The 24907-nt window shown below is 42.9% G+C and overlaps 1 protein-coding gene across 3 annotated transcripts in view; it reads right to left on the bottom strand.

The window, feature by feature from the left end:
* Positions 1 to 24907, bottom strand: part of TEK (TEK receptor tyrosine kinase) — an 84177-nt gene that overhangs the window by 42780 nt on the left and 16490 nt on the right. For all 3 annotated transcript variants that reach the window (XM_029055272.1, XM_029055274.2, XM_029055273.2), the window contains exons 2-9: positions 16431 to 16742; positions 11911 to 12021; positions 10732 to 10884; positions 9572 to 9703; positions 7030 to 7170; positions 6649 to 6777; positions 2485 to 2636; positions 843 to 984 (exon numbers count right to left, since the gene is read on the bottom strand). In XM_029055272.1, coding sequence (XP_028911105.1) covers positions 843 to 984; positions 2485 to 2636; positions 6649 to 6777; positions 7030 to 7170; positions 9572 to 9703; positions 10732 to 10884; positions 11911 to 12021; positions 16431 to 16742 — 1272 coding nt within the window. The remainder of the gene's footprint in view (positions 1 to 842; positions 985 to 2484; positions 2637 to 6648; positions 6778 to 7029; positions 7171 to 9571; positions 9704 to 10731; positions 10885 to 11910; positions 12022 to 16430; positions 16743 to 24907) is intronic.

Below are 24907 nucleotides of genomic sequence, written 5' to 3'. Positions count from 1 at the left end.
TTTCCACCCCAATATGTAGCAGGATATGAAAATACTGCTACTTATGACTTTGCATTGTGGTTTTTGTGTATATTTTCTTTAGCTTTCAAAGTACTTAAATATACTCACTAATCCATTATGCTTATCTATACCAAAATAATATTTGCCTGTGGATTATTTACATTTTTGGTCTGGTGCATGTAGAAGGTAATTTTTTTTTTCATTATGTGACCTTTTGTCCTGAATAAAACAGCTGTGGGAAAGTTGTGGGACTGTAAGGCCCTATCTGTAACTGATACTCAAGGCCACGGGAATCAGCTCTAAATCTAAATGTGAGCCAGCTGTACTGATAATGGTATTTACTATGTGCCAAGCACTGTACTAACTGCTGGGGTAGATACAAGATATTCAGGCTGCATAGTCCCTGTCCCTCCCCCTCCATAAACTCTTTCCCCTTCAAAGCATCCTTAAGGTCACATCTCCAAGAGGCCTTCTCCAATTAAGCCCTCTTTTCCCTGGCTCACTCTCCCTTCTGTGTCATCTATGCCCTTGGAACTGCAACCTTTGGACATTTCATATTCGCCCCACCCCAACCCCACAACACTTATGTCCATATCTTTAAATTATATATTATAAATAACTTATATTAATGTCTGTCTCCCCCTTTAGACCGTAAGCTTGTTATGGGCAGGGAACGTGTCTGCTAATTCTGTTGTATTGTACTCTTCCAAGCACTTAGTACAGTGCTCTGCACATAGTAAGTGCTCAATAAATACCACTGATTGATTGAACATGCTAGCTGCTTTGCTGTGTACCGAAGTTCTTTACAGATGCAAACCCTCCCTCTCTAAACCAAAGCTTACCTTTCACAGAAACATTGAAAGGCTTTTCCACCATTCCAGCCACTGTGTTTACACTACAGACCCAAACGCCTGAGTCAGGTGGAAGAATCTGTTCGACACAAAATACTGCCTCGGAGTGGTTGTTTGTAGAGAAAGAATTATGCTGAAATGGTTTAAAACAAAGACCAAGGGTGTGAATCATAAGAACTCTCTCTCAGGCATGTGCGAGACATGGACAGGCACACACACACTTCATTTATGCAATCGTATTTATTGAGTGCTCACTATGTAGAGAGTACACACACACACACACAGATATTTCTTAGTCTCCTGCTTAAGGTTGTAATTGCCCTCTCCTGTTTTCTAACTACTGTTGGAATAGGCTTTTAACCAAGATAAAAAGGCCAAACTGTATACTGTAACTGACATGACCAGTGATTATTTTCCAAAACTCAGGCTGTCGCAATAATAATCAAAGTTTATGTTGTGCAGAGTTTCACAGGATCTCAGACACAGCACTTTTTGTAAGCAAACCAAAACCCTGATTCCTTTCTTCAGTGGACACTGGCCAAAGGGTGGGGCATCGGTCTAAACAGAGAGCAGGGTGTTGCAGCTGGGGAAGGGTTCAGCCTGTGTTTCTGCTTCCACTTTGAATCCTAGCCTGAGGAAATGTACCGATGGAGTGGGTGTACTAAGTTCCTACAATGCATACATTTCTGTACTAAGTGAAGAGGCCTAGAAAAATGAAATCAAGTAGTTTTGCCCACAAGGAGTCCCAATCTAGGTTAAGGAGAAGGCAAACCCAGGAAAAAAATGAACAATTTCACGTTTTAAAAGTGGGCTATGTAAGACTGCTCAGAAGAATGCTGTGTTGACATCCCCCCTTCACTCCCCCCACCCCTGTTCAGTCAGCAGAAAGCCACCAACATTCTAATTTTGTTGAAGGTACCCTCACCTGCCCTCTCTACCTGTGGTAGTCACGGCCTGGGCACCATGATGGTGGTCGGTTGCTCCTGGTGGAGTTGGGGAAGGTAAAAGGGGGAGGGAGGGAAGACTCCAGACCCAGAGACCCCTGACTTTGATGCCAGTAGCTCAGGTCACACCCCTTTTTTCGTCTCTCTTTTCACTCCATTTCACCTATCTAGTCCCCGTTCCCAAGGAACATGCAATCTGAGCCACACATTCCAGACAGATTAGGTAAAGATATCTGGACAAGTATGTCAGTAAAACGTTTGTGTGAGCAAAGGAAAGTTGTGGAGTTGCCACCTGTCCTTAGTCATCCACCTGCCATGGGGCAGTGCTGAATCTCTCAAGGTTCTTTTCAGCTTCTAAGACTTGACCCTGCCATGAAGCTGCAGCCTGTCTCTGGGTACTGGTGCCCCTTTGTACTATTAGAAAACATGACTTGAGCACCACTGACTTTTAGCCCACAGAACCCCGATGCCCCCTTAACTTGGCTGACATGTAGGAGGTCCACACTGAATTTCCAGTAACCATATTTATGCTTGTTACCATTAGCCTTGGTGCGAAGACAGCTGTTGATTCTGGTCTGTATCATTGGAGAGCGTGAGCAGAAGAGAAGTTCCCTTGAACCTCTTCTCTGTTTTGAATGGTGCCTAGCACACTCAATAAATACCAATTAATAATCACATTAGCATCTTACATGGAGGACAGTCCCATCCGATTTCACTAGAGTCATTTCTCCCGCTTTAGGCAGTGGCTTGCCAGAGGCTTTGCAGGACTTGCAGAATTTGCCAGAATTCACTTCGATGTAGTCAGGTAAATCCTCTATCTGGGGAGTCACACTTGCAGCACCTAAAGGAGGATGACAGTTGGAGTGAATGACCCCGATTCAGATATACACTTACAAAGGACCGTCTGCAACCAACAGAATCTGACTCGAGAAACTTTTTTTCCCCTCAGAGTTTCTTTTTAGTTATTGAAAAGTTCATTTTTCCCTTAATCGACTAAAATCTGAAATGGTAAAGTGTTGTTACTGCTATCTGCGCCATTTTTGAGCGACTCCATTCTCTGTAAAAAATAAAATAAAATAAAAATGATGGTGCTGATTTTAAGAGTAGTCTTTCACCTAAGATGGAAATCATTTCCTTCAACCAGTGACTTCTTTGCCACTGTTAGTCAACTTCTGTACTGTAGATAGTATTAGTGTTATTGAGAAAAGTGTCACCTAGCAGGAAAGTTCACTTTTCAGGTATTAGTAGAGGAATAATGTCACCTCTGCAAGAGAAACATCCAGAAATAGAGCGATTTTCTGCTACTGCAGAATGACTTGGATTATGTCTACTCAAAGAAACATTTTCAAACTGTAACACTTGTTGGCTGTTGCTTGGGCTTAGAAAAACAAAAACAGCTCAGTAATTTCAGTGTGGCATTTGGCATGGTGAGAACCGCTACAGCAGTTGATTAAAGACTTGTATGAAGCAAAAGTGCCAATTCTTCATTTGGCCGGGGTGAGACAATAAAGGCAGGAAAATAGACTTGGGCTGATGCCATCAGAGTAGGAGAGGAAGGAGTAGAGAGCCCATCTGGGGAAAATATTTCACTAGTTCCAGACAAGACCTTAATACTTTCAGCTCTGGTCCCACACTTGGAACTTCTGACTGGGAAAGTGGGTGTTATAATAATACCAATAATGTGGTATTTAAGTGTTTGCACCGTGCCAAATACTGCACTAAATGTTGGGATAGATTCAATTTAAGCAGTTCAGACACAGTCCCTGTCTCACAAGGGGCTCACAAGTCTAGGAAGGAGAACAGATTTTGAATCCCCAGTTTACAGAAACTGAGGCACAGAGAGCTAAAGTGACTTGCCCACGGTCACCGAGCAGGTAGTGCTAGAGCTGGGATTAGAATCTAGGTCCTCTGATTCCCAGGAGTTGGGGGTGAGTCCAAACTGAGGTTAGCAATGGAGAGGCCTTGAATGAACAAAATATTGTGAAAATTTGGAAAAAACCAAATATTATTATAATAGGGTTAGACTATGATTGCAGGGAGTAGTCTGTAAGCTTGTCACGGGCACTGAATGTCTGTTTGTTGTTGTATTCTCCCAAGTGCTTGGCACTGTGCTCTGCCCATAGTAAATGCTCAGTAAATACAGTTGAATGAATGAAATGAATCGGTAGAACCACTCATCTCCAACAGAACAAGAAGCATTACTACTGTAAGATTGGTTCTACTGTAATTCACTGGGTTTTGTCATCATGTGGTATGTTTGCTGATCATTTAGTCCCTTACCGCTTCCCATTCACTGCTCCCTACAGTCTTCTCCAACCACTTTCTACCCTCTCATGTTCAAAAACTCATGTACCAATTCAAACATCTTCCTGCTGTTTCTTGTTTCTTCTGACTAATCACCTTCATTTTCTGGTTGTCATCTTTCTTTGAATTTGCGCTCATCATCCTTTACATTCTTTCCTCGGTATTAGTGTGCCTATATTATTTTTATTCTTTTTCTCCTTGTGATCAACTTTTACTTTCTGCTCTTCTTTTTCATTCCTTCCTGTTTCCTTTTGATTTGAGATGCCAGTGCTCTTTAAGTCCTCCTCTTTCCCATTCCCATCCTGTTCTAGATTCTCCCCCACCACCCTTCTTTTTCTCTCACACTCTCTTCAGCTGGGCTAAGCCCTCTGGGACCGAAGGCAAGTACAAGATCCAGAAGAGTGAGGTCTGTACTCACTGGCCCCCACAGGAGGTTAGCCTACACAGCAAGCCCAAACCTGCTTTTCTTGTATCCGGCCCCACTCACCTGAGTGAAGCTGTTACAGATTCAAGGAAACCTGTTCATGGGGCTCTTTGAGTGGCAGGTAGTGGGATGGGGCAAGATCCAGGATAGAGATAGATGACATTAGGGGAAGGCAATGGGTTTTTTTTTTCATTTTTTAAAATGATATTTGTTAAGCACTTACTACGTGCCACTCACTGTACTAAGTGCTGGAATAGATACAAGCTAATTGGTTTGGACACAATCCCTGTCCCACATGTGGCTCAGAGTCTAAATCCTCATTTTACAGATGAGGGAACTGAGGTACATAAATGTTAAGTGACTTGCCCCAGGTCACACAGCAGACAAATGGTGGAGCTGGGATTGGAGGTGCTCTGACTCACAGGTCTGTATTCTTTCCATTAGGCCACGCTGCTTCTCAGTGTGTTTCCATAAAGCCAGATTCATAAGTGCCATGGGCCCATCTGTGAAGGAGTGTTTTGAGCCTCTATGAGCCCAGGGAAAGGAGAACAGTGGAAGGAAGAAGCAGATGGAGGGGAGAAGGAATTCCCTTTCCCAGGCTTCTCTTACAACAGTGTCCCCTCCATGCCTTGAAAGGAGGGTCTCAAGGATGCCCAAACTTTGCACTGAATGGCCCTTGTCTTACAGACCTATTATTGGTGTGCAATAGGGGTTTAGGTCAGTGCCAGAGTGCCCCAGGCAAGAGGAGACAAAAACTGGGGTTTCTCTCCATGACTGAGTTGGAGTTGGGGATGAGCTATATTCTGAAGGTCTGCTCCTGGCTTCCAGGATGCCTGCCAGCTCCCTTTTCAGGGAGAGAGGAGAGACAACCTAATGCTTTCCTGGGTCTGGTAGGGTTTCTTGGATAGTGTGAGCAGGGGCTGGAGCTATTCCAGGACAGCAATCTGAGCCACTTATAATGGAGCACACTCTTGCTCCTTCCTCCCACCCAACATCCTCATAGCTTATGCCGGTAAAAAGAGGAAGAAGCTAGAGTTATCCTCCTTTTAACTGATGCAGTAAACCTTGCTGACACTACTAGCCGTTTGAGACTAACTCTAGGAAGGCCTCATGGGGTTGGGGGGTGGGGGGAAATACCAGTTTCTCCCCTAAGCTGACTACTATGTGGATGAATGCCTGTGGTATGGAATGCATGTTCCCAAGTAGCAATCTCAGAGTTTATTGGAATACCATTTCCTGGACCTTGAATGGCAAATGTGGGCCTGATAAAAATAAATCTTATCACGATCTTCCCCAATACTAAAGCACTCCAACTTGCATCGGGGGCCAGGGAAACACTAAGCAACAATAGATCCATGCTCCCTACTCCCAGAGCCCACATAACTCTCTGAAAGGTAAGGTAGCAATTCTGGCCAAAGAATTAACCCTTTTAAATCACTCGATGGCCATTTAGTGTCCTGTAGGACCAGTTCCTACATTAGAAAATGGTGGTAATGATGCACTGAGTGTCAGGAAGTTGGCTTTTGTTTGCTGTTGCAGGGTATGACAGACCCAAATAATAATGCTGTTATCACCTGTTACCCAGCTATGCTTTTTATACATTTCTTTACTCGCCCTTCCTCTGTCCCCACTCTTCCTGTCCTCCGCCTCCTAAATTTCCTGTCTTGTGAAAGTGGAGGTTTAAAGGAAAGCCAAGAAAGTGAGAGGGGTGGATGAATAAATGAAGATCATTTTTTTCCTCCAAAAAAACAAAAAGGCTTAAACAGATGAAAGGTGGTAACATGATGACTTACTTTGGGCCTGCCTGGGATGATAAGTAAAAGACAATGCCCAGCTGCCAAGCAACCAATAAACCGGTGGTCCCCTTCTGGTCTGAAAAAATTAATGGGCTTTATTTCTAAGAAATAAGCTAGGTCCCGAGTCTTATTCTAACTCCTTGAGCCTAAAAATTAAGAATACGATCCCACACTTCCTTCTCTGATTGGGCCAGGGAAGATGTCTTGTGCCCCTGAAACAAAAAGCAGGATGGCAAGTTCTCTCTCTCCCTTGGACTGAAATGCTACACCAGCATGAAGGTTAAATCATACTGGAAAGTGCTCTTGACCACAGTGTTACCTTGCTTTACCTTCTTTCTCACATTGTAGACCATGTCTATCAGGGGGGCAGAGGCATCCTTTAAAGCGATCACATTTTTCTCCACGGGTGCACTCGCACTTTAGTTTACAGTCTGGCCCGTAAGATCCAGGTTGGCAAGCTGCAAATACAGAAGATGAGTGTTAACTGGAGAAAGCTGGTGCACCCAATTTGGCTCCAGGGATTTCCCCCTGCCCGTTCCCTCCTTCCCCAGTCCCATCCCCACCTCTTTCCAAAGTCTGTCAGAGACTTGATCAATCAATGGTATTTATTGAACACATACTGTGTGTAGAGCACTGTACTAAGCACTTGGGAGAGTACAGTACAGTTAGTAGATCCAATCCCTGCCCTCAAGGAGCTTATTGGACTATACCTTCATCGCACTGCAGTCCTTTCCAACCTGTAGCACAGGAACAGCCATAAGGGTCTGGGAGGCAGAACATGTAAGATTTACACCCCTCTGATCCGCTGCATTTTTCTCTACAGGTTCTGCCAAATGTGTTGTATCCACAAGCTACACAAAAAGAAATCATCTAATTAATAATATATTTCTTATTTAAATGAAAAAATTCAAAGCCATGAGAAAAGCTAAATGTAGGTGAACCCATCTTTGTGATGTAGGCAGGAGGAACAGAGAAATGGCTTCAACGTCATACTCCAGGGCTCTCCTCTCCCATCCATTATAGATTCCATTGAGTTGATTGCTTATCAAGATTCAGAAATTCCTTGAACTCCAGTATATCTGTATCTTTAGTTTCATCTGGGGTTGCTCAAGGGCCATTAGACTCAGCCTTGGGTTACCCTATGGCATCCATAGCCACTTCAGGATAGCCCATCTCAGGCTGAATTTATCAATCAATCAAATTTACTGAACACTTACTATGTGCAAAGCATTGTACTAAGCTCTTAGGAGAGTACACTATAGTAGAGTCGGAATGCATGTTCCCTGCCCAAGAGGAGCTCCGAATCTAGAGAGCTTAATGAGATTTTGGGAACAACATATAGTTGGGGTAGTTCTGGGCCTCTGAAGGGGCAAGAAAATGTGTTGATCAACCTGAACCCTGAAGAGCCTCTAATCCTGTTAGTACCTTAACTCCTGGGGGGGTGAAGGGGGTGTCCGTCCGTGGGTCTAGAAGGGAGTGATACCTTGTGATACCCTCAAACATCAGGGAATCATGTTGAATATGGCCCCGAGAGGTCTGCCTCTAGTAGTAGTATTAATAGCATTAAGTGCTTGCTGTGCAGAGCACTGTGCTAAGTGTTGGAGAAAACTACTTGGGTGGATATTAGACATGACCCCTGGCCCTCAAAGGGCTCAGAATTTAAGACTCTGGGATTTCTCTGGCTTCCTGGGGCTAAAGGCTGCTATGTTAAAAGCTTCAGGAAGAAAAAATTACTGATACATATGAAAAATCTTATAGCATCTCCCTCTTACACATGAAGAAATTGAGACACAAAGAGGTTTATTTACTTTAAAATCCTATGTGACTTGAGCAGAGTAACTTGCACCAGTTTATCAGTATGTTTCTCTTGGCCCACAATGATCCTGTTTACTTCTATTCATTCATTCATTCAATAGTATTTATTGAGCACTTACTATGTGCAGAGCACTGTACTAAGCGCTTGGAATGAACAAGTCAGCAACAGATAGAGACAGTCCCTGCCGTTTGACGGGCTTACAGTCTAATCGGGGGAGACAGACAGACAAGAACAATGGCAGTAAATAGAATCAAGGGGAAGAACATCTCATAAAAACAATGGCAACTAAATAGAATCAAGGCGATGAACATTTCATTAACAAAATAAATAGGGTAATAAATATATACAGTTGAGCAGACGAGTACAGTGCTGAGGGGATGGGAAGGGAGAGGAGGAAGAGCAGAGGGAAATGGGGGGAAAAGAGGGTTAAGCTGCGGAGAGGTGAAGGGGGGTGGTAGAGGGAGTAGAGGGAGAAGAGGAGCTCAGTCTGGGAAGGCCTCTTGGAGGAGGTGAGTTTTAAGTAGGGTTTTGTAGAGAGGAAGAGAATCAGTTTGGCGAAGGTGAGGAGGGAGGGCGTTCCGGGACCGTGGGAGGACGCGGCCCGGGGGTCGACGGCGAGACGGGCAAGACCGAGGGACGGTGAGGAGGTGGGCGGTGGAGGAGCGGAGCGTGCGGGGTGGGCAGTAGAAAGAGAGAAGGGAGGAGAGGTAGGAAGGGGCAAGGTGATGGAGACCCTTGAAGCCTAGAGTGAGGAGTTTTTGTTTGGAGCGGAGGTTGATAGGCAACCACTGGAGTTGTTTAAGAAGGGGAGTGACACGCCCAGATCGTTTCTGCAGGAAGGTGAGCCGGGCAGCGGAGTGAAGAATAGACTGGAGCGGGGCGAGAGAGGAGGAAGGGAGGCCAGAGAGAAGGCTGACACAGTAGTCTAGCCGGGATATAACGAGAGCCCATAGCAGTAAGGTAGCCATTTGGGTGGAGAGGAAAGGGCGGATCTTGGCGATATTGTAGAGGTGAAACCGGCAGGTCTTGGTAACGGATAGGATGTGTGGGGTGAACGAGAGAGATGAGTCAAGGATGACACCGAGATTGCGGGCCTGAGCGACGGGAAGGATGGTCGTGCCATCCACGGTGATAGGGAAGTCTGGGAGAGGACCGGGTTTGGGAGGGAAGATGAGGAGCTCAGTCTTGCTCATGTTGAGTTTTAGGTGGCGGGCCGACATCCAGGTGGAGACATCCTGGAGGAGATGTGAGGAGATGTGAGCCTGAAGGGAGGGAGAGAGGACAGGGGCGGAGATGTAGATCTGCATGTCATCTGCGTAGAGATGGTAGTCAAAGCCGTGAGAGCGAATGAGTTCACCGAGGGAGTGAACTCTGAGACATCTAAAATCAACATGTGAAACATCAGATTAAAACCATAAAGCCCTCTTTTAACTTACCCTTCTCACATGTTTTCCCCATGAATCCAGGAGGGCAAATGCATTCTCCAGTATCTTCATGACAGATGCCATTATTCACACAAGCGGTACAGTGAGAGTTGCACTCAGGTCCCCACTTGTGGGCTTCACACCCTATGATACAAGCACATAGAGATTGGGTCCATCTCTGACTCCTGATCATTTCCCATTTCTGTTGAGCCTGGTGCTTTATTTTGGAATCTGCATGGGCATTCACAAGATTCCAGTCCACAAGGATTTATGTATCATCATTATCATCATCAATGGTATTTGATGATGATGATAAATACCATCCATGATTAAAAAAAAAGGATTTATGTAGTGCCTTTTACCCTGACTCTCACAGCTTAGCTTTCATATTCACCTAAAACCATTCTTGTTGATGGAGGTAGCTGACAGGCATTAGGATCTTGATTTCTCAGGTAGGAAATTTGGGGCAAAATCAATAAAATGGCCAGTCAAGAGTCTACAGAAAACTCTCAGGGAAAGAATCAGTTAGCTAAAGAATTCAAATTTCCTGAGATGTTGAAACTTGGGGGAATAGCATAAACAAAGGAACAGAGGTGGGAGAGTCAAGAGAAATATGCAATTAAAAGAATGGGTGGAATGATGAGAGCAATTAAGTGCTTAATAAATATCATCACTAACTCCATGGCTGTTTCAAAGACTGTCTAAGCTTCTGTTGAGTTGCAAGAGTTTGCCAGAGAGCTGAAAATATAGTCTACCTTCGGAGTCCAGATCCTTTTTTTGGTATTTGTACATCACTGTATAGAATTAGTTGAACAAGATATTTGTATAAATGCCTATCTCCCCCTCCAGACTGTGAGCTTATTGTGGGCAGGGAACGCATCTACCAACTCCATTGTATTGTACTCTCCCAAGTGCTTAGTTCAATGGTTTGCATATAGTAAGCACTCAATAAATACCAATGATGATGAGCTATACACCACCTTTGCTCCATTACTGATTGAAGAAAAAGTTAGATGAAGGAGCCTTCAACTTTGTCATGACCAAAAATATCTTGTAATTGCTTTAGGGTCTTGATAAATACCTCAGAGCACCAAATTTGTTTTTTGTTGTGTTTTTTAAGCCCTCCCTCCCCCCAAAATGCAGCACAATGTAATTGACCGTGATAAACTTACTTCGGACGATCAGCCTGGTGAAGGCTGAGGTGAAGAGATTGCCTCCTATGTACCTGGCAGAGTAAACACCTGAGTCCTGGAGCTGGGCCTGGGGTAGGTTCACCGCTAGCATATCAAGCACTTCATGCCTGGGCACTAAATGAATGAAAGAGCCTATGGACAAAAAACACACAGACCGTTCAAGCTAGTCCAAACACTACTAGGGAAACCTTCCAACTGACATCGTCCCTCTTTTTTCTATTCAAGAAAAAGGAATATGCTGTATCGAGCACTGTGCCTCCCATGATTTCTCTGTCTGCTGGAAATCACTGTAAACTGGAAAGAATAAAAATCCTGCAAAATGTAGGGGATGTTATTAAATGACTGAGTCACAGCAATAGTTCATCCAGCCCCACTACTCTAATACTACCACCAGTAGCAACAGGATGCTTGGAAAAAATGTGTGATGGATGCCCTCCTTGACGTCCAGCTTCATTGTTTGGGATGTACCATCTAATATCTCTAACTTCTCCTCTACTTCCCTAACTGTCCACACCCTTCCTGATTTTGTCAACTTCAGTCATGAACTGTGTCTTTCCAGACTGTAGAGTCCCACACTTTTTGTTCTTCGTCAAGGGTAGTTGCCCCTCCCATCATCTTGGTTGGAGAAGCAGTGTGGTCTAGTGGATAGAGCATGGGTCAGGTAGTCAGAAGGACTTGGGTTCTAATCCTAGCTCTGCCACATGTCTGTGTGAGCTTGGGCAAGACACTTAACTTCTCCGTGCTTCAGCTACCTCATCTGTAAAATGGGGATTAAGATTGGGAACCCTATGTGGGACTGGGACTGTGTCCAACTTGATTAGCTTGTATCTAACCCAGCTGTTAGTGCAGTGTCTGGCACGTATTAAGCACTTAAATACCATAGAAAAGTGACTTTCTATAATAGTTTCTGAACTTTTGCACAGCGTGGCTGGGTTTAAAAGGCACAGATTAGAGATGTGTGGGTTCCTTGAACATACAAAGGGATCAGTGACCACTCTGTGACTGGTCTCTTGAGTGAGCTATTTTAGAATGCAAAAGCCTCATGAGCATCATGGCAGCAAGAATCAACTAAAAAAACAAAAAAACTTGGGGGCTTAAGGAGGAGTGTGCCTGTCCCTCACCCCCCAGGGAAGAGAGAGACAAATAAAATGCAATTACCATTTTTGTAAATCACTGCATCTTCTTCCTTTGTTAACAACCGTTTGAAGGAAATATTCACATTTTCTCCCTTATTCACTGTCATAGTTAAACTGGCTGGGAGAAAGGAAGCTTTAAAAAGAAAAAAAGAGAGAAAGATAAGGATAGTAAGGGGAAGACCTTTTTCCACACCCCAGGGGTCCAGGTTTTGAGTTTCAAAGGCTATTGTGATTGCTTCTTCCCCCAGGTTGACACTGCTAAAGGTGCTTCATTTGGCATGGAGGGCAAGGAAAGGGACATCAGTGTGGATGTGTTTTGCTTAAATATCTAAGTGTAATGTTCACTGCTGATTTAATGAGAAATTTGGCCCAGAATTTAATATTTACTGGTGTAGTCTACTGGTGTTGATTAGGTTCCCAGTTCTTTTGTGTGAATGTTGTTTAGGTAACTCTGGGTTTTTTTTTTCCTCTCCACATTGTGTTCTGGAAAGGAACCTGGACTCCTCAGTGGGCTCAAGGCCAGTATATTTTTAACTTGGTGGCTTTTAATTTCTCTATTACCGCATGCTGGGTGAGCCTTTAGTTTACAGTAATAAAGATTTCAACTAACCCATAGTTCAAGTGCTACCTCTCTTTGCTATTTGTTTTCTTTTTTTTGTTTAATAACAGTGTCCTGGCACTGACTTCTAATTTAGGCTAATGTGTTTTGCTTCCTGTGAAAGTTTTTAATTGAGTCTTCACAATTCTAGGGATCTGTTTAAGACATACACATACTCTTCAGGGAATGGAGGGAGGGGGGTGGAGGAAACGCCTGGTTAGAAGAATTCCAACTGGAGATAATATTTCTGGTAGTTGACAATCTTCTTCAAATGCCCCAGATCATTTCTGAGTGGGGGTGTTGTCGGTTGATTAGGTGAAAGTAATTCTCAGTTCCCCTAGTTAGGTGCCTTTTTTTCTTGACTCAGCCTGTATATCTTTATTTTAGGGTCTGTGCTTACAATTTACAGTTCTCACTGATAAACTAATGCTTATCCTGTTTGATATTCTTGGCTGAAAATGATATAGCAATGCAGAATGTTACTATATTACAAAGAATTTGTGTCTACTATCGCTACTGTAAGGTACTCTTCAAAATGCTTAGTACAGTGCTCGTCACAGAGTAAGTACTCAGTAAATACTACTAATAATAATATTCTGATAAACGTTTTTTGAGTTGAAATTTGACCCCTGTTTTTGAAATCCCAAATCCTAAAGTTTTCAACCAAATGTTGAACAAAATTCTGTGGGTAACTTCTGATAGAGACATTGGCTCAAAAGTAAAAACAAAAATGAACAATAGCCAAAAAATCAAACCCTCCATTCAGTAATCAATCAATTGATAGTATTTGAGTGCTTACACTGTGAAGAGCACTGTACTATTTGGCAAAGTATAATAGAGTTAATAAATAAGATCCCTGTCCTTATGGATCAATCCATGGTATTTATCGAGCACTGACTATGCATCAATCCCAGCACATAGTACAGTTCCTGGCACGTAGCAAACACTTATCGAATATCATTTTTTTAAAAAATCTATTTAGTTTTGGCTGTTTCTCATTTTGGACTTTGTTCTAAAAAATATACTTTTAAGTGTGTTCCCATATAGATATGGAAGATATTGGGATGACCCTGTTGGAGACACAACTGAGGTCAAAGAGGCTGAACAGGGAAACTTATTTTTACAGTGCCTGCAGCCTTAGTATTGGGTTTTCTGGAAGCCTCGCTTTCCAGAATTCCTTGGAATGAGACCCAATCAGCAAGCTGGGCAGAGCTGTTTTCTCTCCTTGTAAATTTCATTAAATGCCTGTGCATGAACTCTGAATGCTTCAAAATCTCTGAGTTGAGCCTACTAGCTCTATTACATTGTACTTTTGGAACTTTGAGCTGAGACATTTTAAAGAGCTCAGAGTCTGACAGAAGACTCAAAGCTAAATCATTCCAGGTGCTTATTTCCACTAGGGCAAGTCGATCTACAAATACTATTGAGCATCTAGAGGATGCATGGTTCTGAAGAAGCAGAGTAGAAACAGTCGTACACTAATGGCAAGCGCTAAACAGTGTCAGTAAGAAATGAGGATGGTGAGCTTTGGATATTGTCTCAATTTTTCCTTTTCACTAAAGTCATTTGTGTGCAAATCTCAAATATTCTTTCCTAGGTATATGGAAACTTCAGTTTGAGTTACCACTTTTTTAACCCAGCCAAATCCAAATGACAGGTGCAAAAGAATATATAGCTGAATTTTGAACCATGATAGCTTTGGCAAACCTAACATCCTTTTGCTCAACCTCCCTTCCTTCTTGCCCTGGCGCTGAATAGCTACATTCCTGGGAATTTCTGTTGTGAATCTTTCCCACTCGCCCTGCGGCTGTTATTTAATGGGGAGCATAATAGGCTCTCGAAAGAAGCTCTGACCTTATTTTGCACCGAATACAGATTTTAGGTCAGCTGGCAGTGCATTGTTGTATCTTTTTTATTTTTATTTTTTTTTTAGTTGTAATCTTTAAGGGCTATGTGTCGAGCACTGTACTAAGCGCTGGGGTAGATACCAAACAATCAGGTCGGACACAGTTCCTGTCCTACTTGAGGCTCACAGTTTAAGTAAGAAGTAGGAAAAGGTAATCCCCATTTTTCAGATGAAGTTACAGAGGCACAGAGAAGCTAAATATCTTGCTCAAGGCAGGCAAGTGGTGGAGCTGGGATTAGAACCCAGGTCTTCTGGCTCCCAGATCCCTGCTCTTTCCACTAGGCCACGCTGCATCCCTAGACTTTTGAATTCTGAATCCAGCTACTTTTGAATTGTTTAATGAATTTCTTTCATACTCTGGAAGAAGCATGGGTCTGGGAGTCAAGAGACGTGGGTGCTGGGTCCATCTCTGCCATTGGTTTACTGAGTGGCCCTAGGCAAATCACTTAAATCTCTCTGGGCCTCAATTTTCTCACCTGTGAAATGGGGATAGGACCTGCTCTTTCTCCCTCTTAAATTGTGAACACCCCATGGGGCAGGGACTCTGTCTGATTTGATTATCTTGTATTTAACCCAGTGCTTAGCACCTAAACACATACCATAGGGAAGCAGAGTGGCTAGTGGAAAGACCATGGGCCTGGGAATCAAAAGAACTGGGTTCTAATCCCACCTCCACCACTTGCCTGCTGTATAACCTTGAGTAAGTCACTTAACTTCTCTGTGCCTTAGTTTCCTTAGATGTATAATGGAGATTCAAAGCCTATTCTTCCTCCTCCCGCTTAGACTGTGAGCCTCATGTGGGACAGGGACTGGGTCTGAATCTGCTTATATTGCTTAGTACAGTGCTTGGCATACAGTGAGTGCTTAACAAATGCTGCCGTTATTATTATTATAATTGTCATTATTCAGATACATTTTTCTGATACAGTAGTAATTTCAGTTAAAGAGACCCCCTTGGATTCCAAATGCAGAAAACCTTGAAGTTCAGCTCCTTCTCTGATTTTGAACTCAGGCTCCAATAGTTTCCTGATCACAGTTCAGTTTCCACCCTGATAATCCATAGCACAAAGAGTTGATGTAGAAGACTTCCCTCCCTTTTAGGTATCTTGTGCTGTTGGTTCTGATGTATGGAAAACAAAACCTTTCAGGGTGTGCCTGTAAAGTATTCTCTACTGAAGTCTGTTGTTTTTCTTACTTCCAGTCTCTACTGTAACTAATGCATTAGTCCATGCAGTAACCAGAAAACTAGGCCAACTGCTATGAAAGAAACTTCCCCTCCCTGTTCTGACTTTGCCACAGCCAGGAAGCAGCAAGGCAGGAGAAATTAGCTCAACTAAATAATGAAGCTACCCCAGTTTCACCTCTCCAGTTATTCTGTGATTCAGCTTCAGATTGCGCAATTAAAATAATAGTCCACCTCTTTGCGTGCTTTATTTCTAGTCAGCACTTTTGCAACATATCTGTAATTTATATTAATGTTCATCTCCCTCTCTAGAAGTCTGTAAGCGCATTGTGGGTAGGCATCACATCTACCAACTCTGTTGTATTGTACTCTCCCAAGCAATTAGTACAGTGCTCTGCACAGAGTAAGTGCTCAATAAATACAATTGATTGATCTGAACAGTGATGTGCATAAGAGTTCTGGATAGAAGAGAGGGAAGACCTCTATTGTTGACGGTGCTCCGTAGATAGGCAACTGACATTCGGACTTAACAGTTTAGCATAGATATGCATTTACACCGATCCCACAGCACTTGTGTGCAAATATGTCTTCCCGACATACCTGTACCACTACCTGCTACATCCTGATTTTTTTTTTCCTCCTGCTTCCATTACTTGTAAAGAATCTAACTCTGCACTTTCCCCTTGGCAAGTGTTAAATTGTAATTACCTTGAGAACAGGGAATATGTGTGTTACTTTTAGGGTATTCTTCCTCAGGTGCTCATTAAATACCAGTAAAGGAGTGAATAACAAGTTATCTTGAGGGACTGTTACTTTAGAGGGGTCTCAGCTAACTTTCTAATTCAAACAAGTTACCTTCTAGTCGCATCTTCATTGTGCGTATCTTTATTGACTCTCCGCGAACTTTCCCTTCACAGTAATAAGCTCCGTTGATTTTACTAGCCTTTTCCCGCTTCCACACAACTTTTTTAGCCCATTCTCTTCCTTCATCTTGAGTAACTTCCAGAGGCTCCTGATGCTGGTTCATCAGTGCTTCAAAGTCTCTTCCTATGGTCAAGGTCTCGTGGCCATGCCAGCCTGTGGCTATACAGGTGAGCGATGTCTCCATATTAGACACTAGAGGCAGGGAATTAATCAGGATCAGGTCCATCGCCGCGTCCACTTTGCCTAAAAACAAAAAACAAAAAAGGGAAAGAGTCTCACAACTGAGTTTTTGAATAAGATCACTTACATGAGGTCTGTACAGCTTTAGAGCCCTCTTCACTAAAGTGTTGCTAATGGAAAAAAAATTAGTTGGGAGGGCTAGTTTTCAGTTTGAATAGTTATTAGTAATACTGATACATATGCAAGATCTAGCCAGGTTCAGAAGTTGCTCCTGAGATGAAATTTGGGCATTTTGATTGGCATACCAACTGAGATAGCATGGCCTTGAGGAAAGTGCTTTGAACTGAGGGTTAGGAGGCACAGGTTCTAATCCTAGCTCCGCCTCTTGTCTGCTGTGTGACCTTGGACAAGTAACTTAATCTCTCTGTGTCTCAGTTTTCTCACCTATAAAATGGAGATAAAACACTTGCGCTCCCTGCCGCTTAGCTCGTGAGTGCCATGTGGGACTACCGTATTAGCTTCCTGTCTGACCTCCCTGCCTCCTGTGGCTCCCCTCTCCAGTCCATACTTTACTCTGTTGCCCATATCATTTTTCAAAAACCTGTTCAATCCATGTCTCCCCATTCCTACCTTACCTGGTCGATCTCCTACTACAACCCAACCCTCACACTTTGCTTCCCTATCACTGCACCTTGATCTCGTATTTCTTGCGCCAATCCCTCACCCACTACTTCCCCATCATATTCTACAGAAGACTTCTCTCTCCCCACTTTTAAAGACTTATGAAAATCACATCTCCTCCAGGAGACCTTCCCTGTCTTAGCCCTCCGTTCTAAGTCACCTACGCATTTGATATTAAACACTGTGATATCCGCCTCTTTCCAAGCCCCACAGCACTTATGTATATATCCATCTGTAATGTGTTTTTAAACTTGTCTCCCCCTCTAGTCTGTAAGCTACTTGTGTGCAGGGATCCTCCATGCCACTGCTATGACACTGTACTCTCCCAAGCTCTTAGTACAGTAGTGTTCCACACACGGTAAGTTTTCAATAAAAACCAGTAATTTATTGACAGGGACCATGTCTGTTATGAGAACTTGTATTGACTTCAATGCTTAGCTCATACTAAGTGCTTAATAAGCACTACTACAGTTCTAATAGCATGCTTTCCTGACCAGTTCAATTGCCTTAGAGTCAGTCAATCATATTTACTGAGCACTTACTGTGTGCAGGGCACTGTACTAAGCACTTGGAAGAGTACAGTATAACAGTATAACAGACATATGCCCTGTCCAAAAGGAGTTTACAGTCTAGAAGGAAAGTACTGTAATGTTGAAGTGAGCTACAACGAGCTCACTGAAAGAGTCAAGACTTCAGGGAATGGGCCAGGAAATGGAGCTTTGATAGTTGAGGCTTGGCTCCCCACAAATCTAACGACAAACTGCTGTTCCTGTCCTGGGAATAGCTTCCCATCCAGGCTGGTAGGCTTTATTTTGTAAAAGCCCTCAACTGTGGAAGCTTCTTAGTTTGTTCTTGTCTGGGACATTTGTGTTCCAGGGGTCTTAAAAGGGAGTGAGGGGGAATATTGAGTGAGATGAGCCTTCTCTGTGGGAGACACCACATTGGAAAGGAGATTTATGCTCTCTCCCTCTTCTTCCTTCCCTCTCTCTCTCCTCGTCTTCTCCTCCCCTTCCCTTCTTTCTGCCAGGGTCCTGTTTTTTGGGGGGCTAGGGCTCACCACCTTATTGAGAGGCTGCTGGCAACCTTAAGGGTCTCAGACTAAATGGAGCCCCATTCTATCCTGGACTGTTCCGCCTCTGATTGATTGCAGTTTCCCCTTGAAGCCTTGAAACCATGAGTGACCTGGACCTGGGTCTTGTTTCCTTGGGGGTTCTCTGGTCCTGGATTTCCCTCTAAGGATAGGAGGTTAAAGAGACATTCACTTGGGCACCTTGGGAGGTACATTTACCTTACTGAGGAGTCATCATTTTGGGACAGAGCTGAACATTATAAAGCCATAAAAGTGCAGAAGGGCAGCCAAGATGTTCAGGAGAATGGGAAAGTTTCTGAAAAGATTAGGACTCTGGTCTGGAAAGATAAAAGCTGAGAGGGAACATGACTAGAGTGGTCACTGATGGCCCTCCTGTGGACTGGATGAGAAGATACATGTGACAGCCCGTGTTTTGTGCCAGGGCCACAGCAAAGCAGACAGGAGAGATGCCAGCTGAGAACTGGACTGTCTAGGATAAAGCCACCCTAGATGGGTCGGAAGTTTACCAAAATCACATAGGGTGCAGTGTGAACATAGACTGATGATTCAACAGATCCCCTCAAGACTAGGATATGGGAGAGGCACCCACTCTAGCATAAAGATGGTAAGTTCTAAACAAACACAAGAAAACACTTATTCACAGAGAGGGTGGAAAAGCGTGGGATTTATTGCCCTAAGAAGTTGTGCAGGTGGAAGACAGCAATAGGTTCAAGCAAGATTTAGAAAATTGAATTCTCACCCTTGGATTTATCTTGACTCTTATCCAATCTTTAAAAAGAGATTACTCTCTCACTAGCAAAACACACTGGTTTAAATCATAAGCCCACTTTAACCCTAAACATTTCAACCTAAGCTTCACTTTCGTAGTGAGGAAAATGAAAGTAGTGTCAGCTGCAAGGGTAAATCCAGGAAGGCCTGTAGTCACCAAGGCCTTTCCAAAAATGCTGCATAAAACATATTGAGGTGAAAGATCATGATTTCATATGGCTGAGTTCCACAGACAGGCCCTAGGAGGGGGTGGGGGTGGCATGTCAAATCAGGCAACCATAAAATGGGACCTGACACTGGCTGAAGAGACTGTGGTATCATAGGTTCTTCCCTGACTCCAAAGTGGCAATGTCCCTGCCCTGCAGACAAGCCTGACCAGGGCTCCAGGGCCCAGGGGTAGTGCTGCTTTCCAACTGGGGGGTGGCATGGGGCCTCCGACCTCGAGGAAGTGCTTCTATTCCAAAGGAGAGACATCAAAAGGAAGAAAATAATGCAGTTCTTTCAACGAAGAGTCCACCCAGCCCAGGTGCTAAAATCAGCTGAATGTCATGTGAAAACTCAGTGAGTCACACTGAACTCACAATAAAAGAATTTCTATTTAATGACAGTGGAGAACAACAAAATGTCCAAGATCCTGAAAAACGCAGGGCCCGAATTCTAAGTCTCACCTCTGCCACTTGCCTGTTGTGTGATTTGGAGCTAGCCACTTAACTTCTTTGAGCCTCAGTTTCCCCCCTCTGCAAAATGGGGAAAATAATACCCACCTTTTTCTACCTCTGAGGCATGTAGTGAAAACAAAACCGGTCTGAGTAATGTGAAAGTGATTTGGGAATAACAATGCTATACAAAATTAAAATATACAATTGTGTCAGTATATTGTTTTGAAAAATGGGAAAAAAAGCTTTCTTATCTCTATATCCTTGTTTTCTATTCCTCCAAGAAGCCTGCTGCCACTAGTCAAAACAGAATACAGGATGAACCATTGGTCTGATCTAGTATGGCATTTCTTCTGCTCTTCTGTTCTTGGGCTACGGACTCTCTTTGCAATCACAATCAAAGTGTGGAGGAAGGCATTGACAGCCATACATTGATCTATTTGTCATCCCTGAGCCCATGTATAAGATTCACCACCTGTAATGTCATCTTTGACTACAAATGACATCTGTAGAAACCTGAAATAAGTTGCTAATTACAACCATTAAAACATCAAACTGTATTTACATATGAGCTATATGTTCAAGCTCTCCCCTCTTGGGAATGCATATTATGATTTCAGATATTTGATTTGGACTATTAACAACTGTTGTTCAATTCCCTGTTGCAGATTACCTAACAAGAATCAAAACAGACTAGCTAGCATATGTTTCATTTCCCTAATGACTTTCTGAATGGGCCTTTGTAGAGAGTTCAGGTGGAGGTTAAAAAAAAAAAAGAAAGGAAATAGGAATTTATTAGAAAAGGGTACAGAATAAGGTTATTCTCTAAAACTTAGTGTAATGTTTTGCACCGTAAGCATTCAAAAAATACCATTGATTGGTTGATTGAGCTCCACTTTTCGGAGCATCTCTGCTGATGAAAGAAAAAAAAATTAGTTTGGGAAGCAGTATGATCTATTGGAAAGATCATGAAACTGAAAGGCAGATCTGGGTTCTAATCCCGGCTCTTCCACTGGCCTGCTGTTTGATCTAGGGCACAAGTCACTTAGCCTCTTTACCTCAGTTTCCTCATCTCTGAAAGGGGTATAATAAGCTTCTCTCTCCCTAACCTTTAGATTGTGAGTCCTGTGTAGGACAGGATCTGATTATCTCCTACATAAAGCAATGTTTAGCCAAGTGTTTGATACATAGTAAGTACTTTATCCCCATTTCTCCCATAGTGAGTGTTTTCACTATGTTTTTTGGGTAGAATGTTAGGAAATTAGAAAACTATAGTGTACATTTTCTTTAATCCAGCTAGGGCCCAAGTGTTCCTTGATTCTCTAGGTAACAGTCTGCTCATCAAGCCTACTACAACTCACTTTGATATTCCCCAGTGAGGATGACCTTTTATCCCTTTCTCTCCCTTAAACTGGTATAGAGAGAGGAGCAATGTCATTCATTGCCAAAACAGAAAACCTGTTGAATTATAAGACCTAAATAAAGGCCAACTTCTGCTTTTGCACAAGGGGTGGATGACTGAAAATCAGTGGGATTGACTGAGCAACTACTGAACACAAAGCACTCTACTAAATGCTTGAGTATAATAATAGCAAGGCACATGTCGCCTGTTCTCAAGGAGCTAATAACTTAATAGGGGGTAGAGACAAAAATTATTTATGGCTAGTGAAAACTGGAGAAGAACAACAAGGATAAAGCAGGAAGCAGTTCAATCATAACAGGATGAAGAGTCCTTCTGCACTCTGATCCACAGCTTTGTGAGAAATGTTTGCCATTAAAACTATTAAATAAGCTATTGGATGGTGCCATGAAGGGAATCTGCTATCACGATATTCTGTTTTGAAGGACATGATTATAAAATTCATTGGGTTTTTTGCCACTCTTTAAATCTACAATAAATCCAAATGTGAAATAATAATGATAATAGTGGTATTTGTTAAACCCTTGGTATGTCAAGCACTGCACTAAATGCTGAGGTAACAGAGCAGACAAATCCCTGCCCCAATATCTCCTCCTAATGGGGAAGGAGAACAGGAATGTAATCCTCATTTTACAGATGAGGAAACTGAGGCACAGAGAACTTTAGTGACTGTCCCAAGGTCATACAGGAAGAATATGGTAGAGATAGGTTTAAAACCTAAGTTGCATGACACCCAAGTCCCTGTTTTTTCTGCTAGGCCGTGTTGCTTCTCAACATTTTTTTATCAAGTAGCTCACACCTTTAATCTCTCAAAATAATGGTGAGGATTATGGTAAAATTTCACGCATATGACATATATATACAACTTGCAGTAAATACCAATATGTTCCATTAGGTTACAAATTCTTTCTCTGGGCCTCTGGTCAATTTTCCTTACACTCTCCCACCTACAGATTCAGTAGTGTCTCAGTTATCTGAAGTCTGATGTGGCTATGACTTACCACATACCTGAAGCTGGTCCCAAATAATTGTTTATCAGTTAATGGAATCTTCAAACTGCCCATTTTTTGTATGTGACTCAGTTGTATAAGCCATTCAGAATACATCTGTTAATCATGCCAAAGATGGCAATTTTTAGTTTGATTTTTGTTTTGCATTTAAAAGATGCCCTATGAGTCCTTACCAATGAAGCAAACACCATTTAGGAATCCAAATGTTTTAACACAACGACTTTGCCTCCACAAATGATCCATTATAGCATCACTGGGAGGGCTGGGGCCTTGCAGAGGTTACCCTCAAGAGAGATCACCCTTTCTCATATTTAAAGATTTTTCCAGGGAAATACATTTCATAATTTCCCTCAGGACCCCAGTTCAAAGATTGATTGTTCTTACTGACAGGAAACTCTTCCTTACAGCTAACCTATATCTCATGCTAAAGTTTAAACTAGTTTCTCTTCTGGGCACTATGAGGGTGAACAAACAGCCGGCCATCTTCTGTGTGCTTCATGCTTAGTGTAGAGAAGATTGTTATTGAAGGCCTCCACCCAGCCCCCAGGGGGGCTCCCTTTTCTCCAGACTACGTTTCTTAATTTTTTCAACCTGTCTCCTATAGTCTAGCTCTATGTGGCTCTCTGTGATCTGCCTAGCAGCATGGCCTAGTGGAAAGAATACAGGCCTGAGTATCATAGAACATTTGGTTCTAATTCTGGCTCTGCCACTTAGCTGCTGTGTGTGACCTTAAGCAAGTCACTTTTAACTTCTCTGTGCCTCCGTTTCCCCTTCCGTAAAATGAGGATTAGATAGTCATTATTTCTCCCCCCCTTAGACTGTGAGTTCCACAGGGGCAGGGACTGTGTCCGACTTGGTTTTCTGGTGTCTATCCCAGTGCTTAGTATGGTGCTTGGCACACTATAAGCCCTCAGCAAATATTATTATTTCCTTCATGACCCTTGAATTGTGGAACTCAGAGATTTCTACAGAATAGGAATTTCTTCCACAAAGAAACTTTGCGATGGTTTTTTTTAACAGGACTCCAAAATGATCAAGGTCAATTGAAAACCCTTCTGGTTTAATTATGAATTCTGGGACAGAACATCATGGATTGTCCCAAGGAGTGTGTCACAGCTGTGGGGCCAAATAAGGAGGCATCAGGGAGGTGCCAAATCAGTTTCCCAGACAATCTGACATAAGCCCCTTCTAGATTGTAAGCTCTTTTTGGGCAGGGAACGTTTCTACCAACTCTGTTGTATTGTGCTCTCCCAAGTGTTTAGTTCAGTGCTCTGCACACAGTAAGCACTCAGTAAAGTCCAATGACTGATTGAAATAATGAGGCTTGACTGTAGCTGCCGACTGAGGGAATGCCCCTGTGTGCAGGTGGGCATGTGGGTATGTTTTCCTGATTGCTAGTGTTCTGCACTGGGGGTGAACCTTAGCTGCCCATCTGATGTGTAGGCTTCCAAAGCGGATCAAAGAGCAGAGGGAACACTTTCAATCTGAAGACTCTATCCCAAGGAAGAGAAATTTGATTTTTAAAGGTCAATTGGTAAGCATTGCCCGGAAGTTTTCTTCTGTCATTTTTCTGCCAGAGGATTAAGGCAGAGAACCCATAGCATTCCATTTGGAATATGAACTTGCTTTCTCAAATGAGGTGCTCTACCCCATTTGTCAGAAGTATGCATCCTACAAACAAACTATTGTAATTCAGCTTTATTTGAAGAGATTCTAAGCAGTATTTCCCTAGTAGTTCTTCAGGGCCCTTTTCTGTGCTTAGCACTAGGGTAGAGACAGGGTAATCAGATCAGGCACAGTCCCTGTCCCATATAGGACTCACAGTCTGAGAGGTAGAAAGCAGATATCTTACCCTATTTTACAGATTAGGAAACTGAGGCTAAGAGAGTTTAATTGACTTGCCCAAGGTCATTCAGCAGGCCAGTAGCAGAACAGGGACTAAAATCCATATTTCCTGACTCCTAGTCCTGGGCTCTCTCCATATCCAGTGCTCTCTCACTGTACCCTTTGGAGGTGGGGGATCAGGAAGCAGCATGGATTAGTGGATGGAGCACGGGCCTGGGAGTCAGAAGAGGTCATGGGTTCTAATCCTGACTCTGCCGTTTGTCTGCTGTGTCACTTTGGGCAAGTCACTTAACTTCTCTGTGCCTCAACTACCTCATCTGTAAAATGGGGAATGAGACTGTGAGTTCCACGTGGGACAGGGACTGTGTCCAACCTGATTTGCTTACATCCACTCTAGAGCTTAGTACACTGTCTGGCACATAGTAAGTGCTTAACAAATACCATAATAATAATAATCAGGAGGGAAGAAAGAGAAGACAAAGTGCAACAGAGGTGTAAGAGGTTAAGTGGTGCCCTGGGGTCCTGTGCTTGGCACCCAGTAAGCGCTTAAATACCATTATTATCATTATTATAACTTGCTTAAACTTGCTCTTCTGGCTTTCACTAGCTGTATCATTATTATAGTTATGATTATGATTATATTAAGCATTTACTATATCAAACACTGTACTAATCCATGGTATTTATTGAGCTCTTACCATGTGCAGAGCACTTTACTAAGCACTTGGGAGAGTACCATACAACTGAATTAGCAAACA

Source organism: Ornithorhynchus anatinus, chromosome X5 (genome assembly GCF_004115215.2).
Source record: "Ornithorhynchus anatinus isolate Pmale09 chromosome X5, mOrnAna1.pri.v4, whole genome shotgun sequence".
Taxonomy (NCBI): domain Eukaryota; kingdom Metazoa; phylum Chordata; class Mammalia; order Monotremata; family Ornithorhynchidae; genus Ornithorhynchus; species Ornithorhynchus anatinus.
The sequence above is the reverse complement of the archived record's forward strand: the minus strand, read 5'-3'. Positions and strand labels throughout refer to the sequence as shown.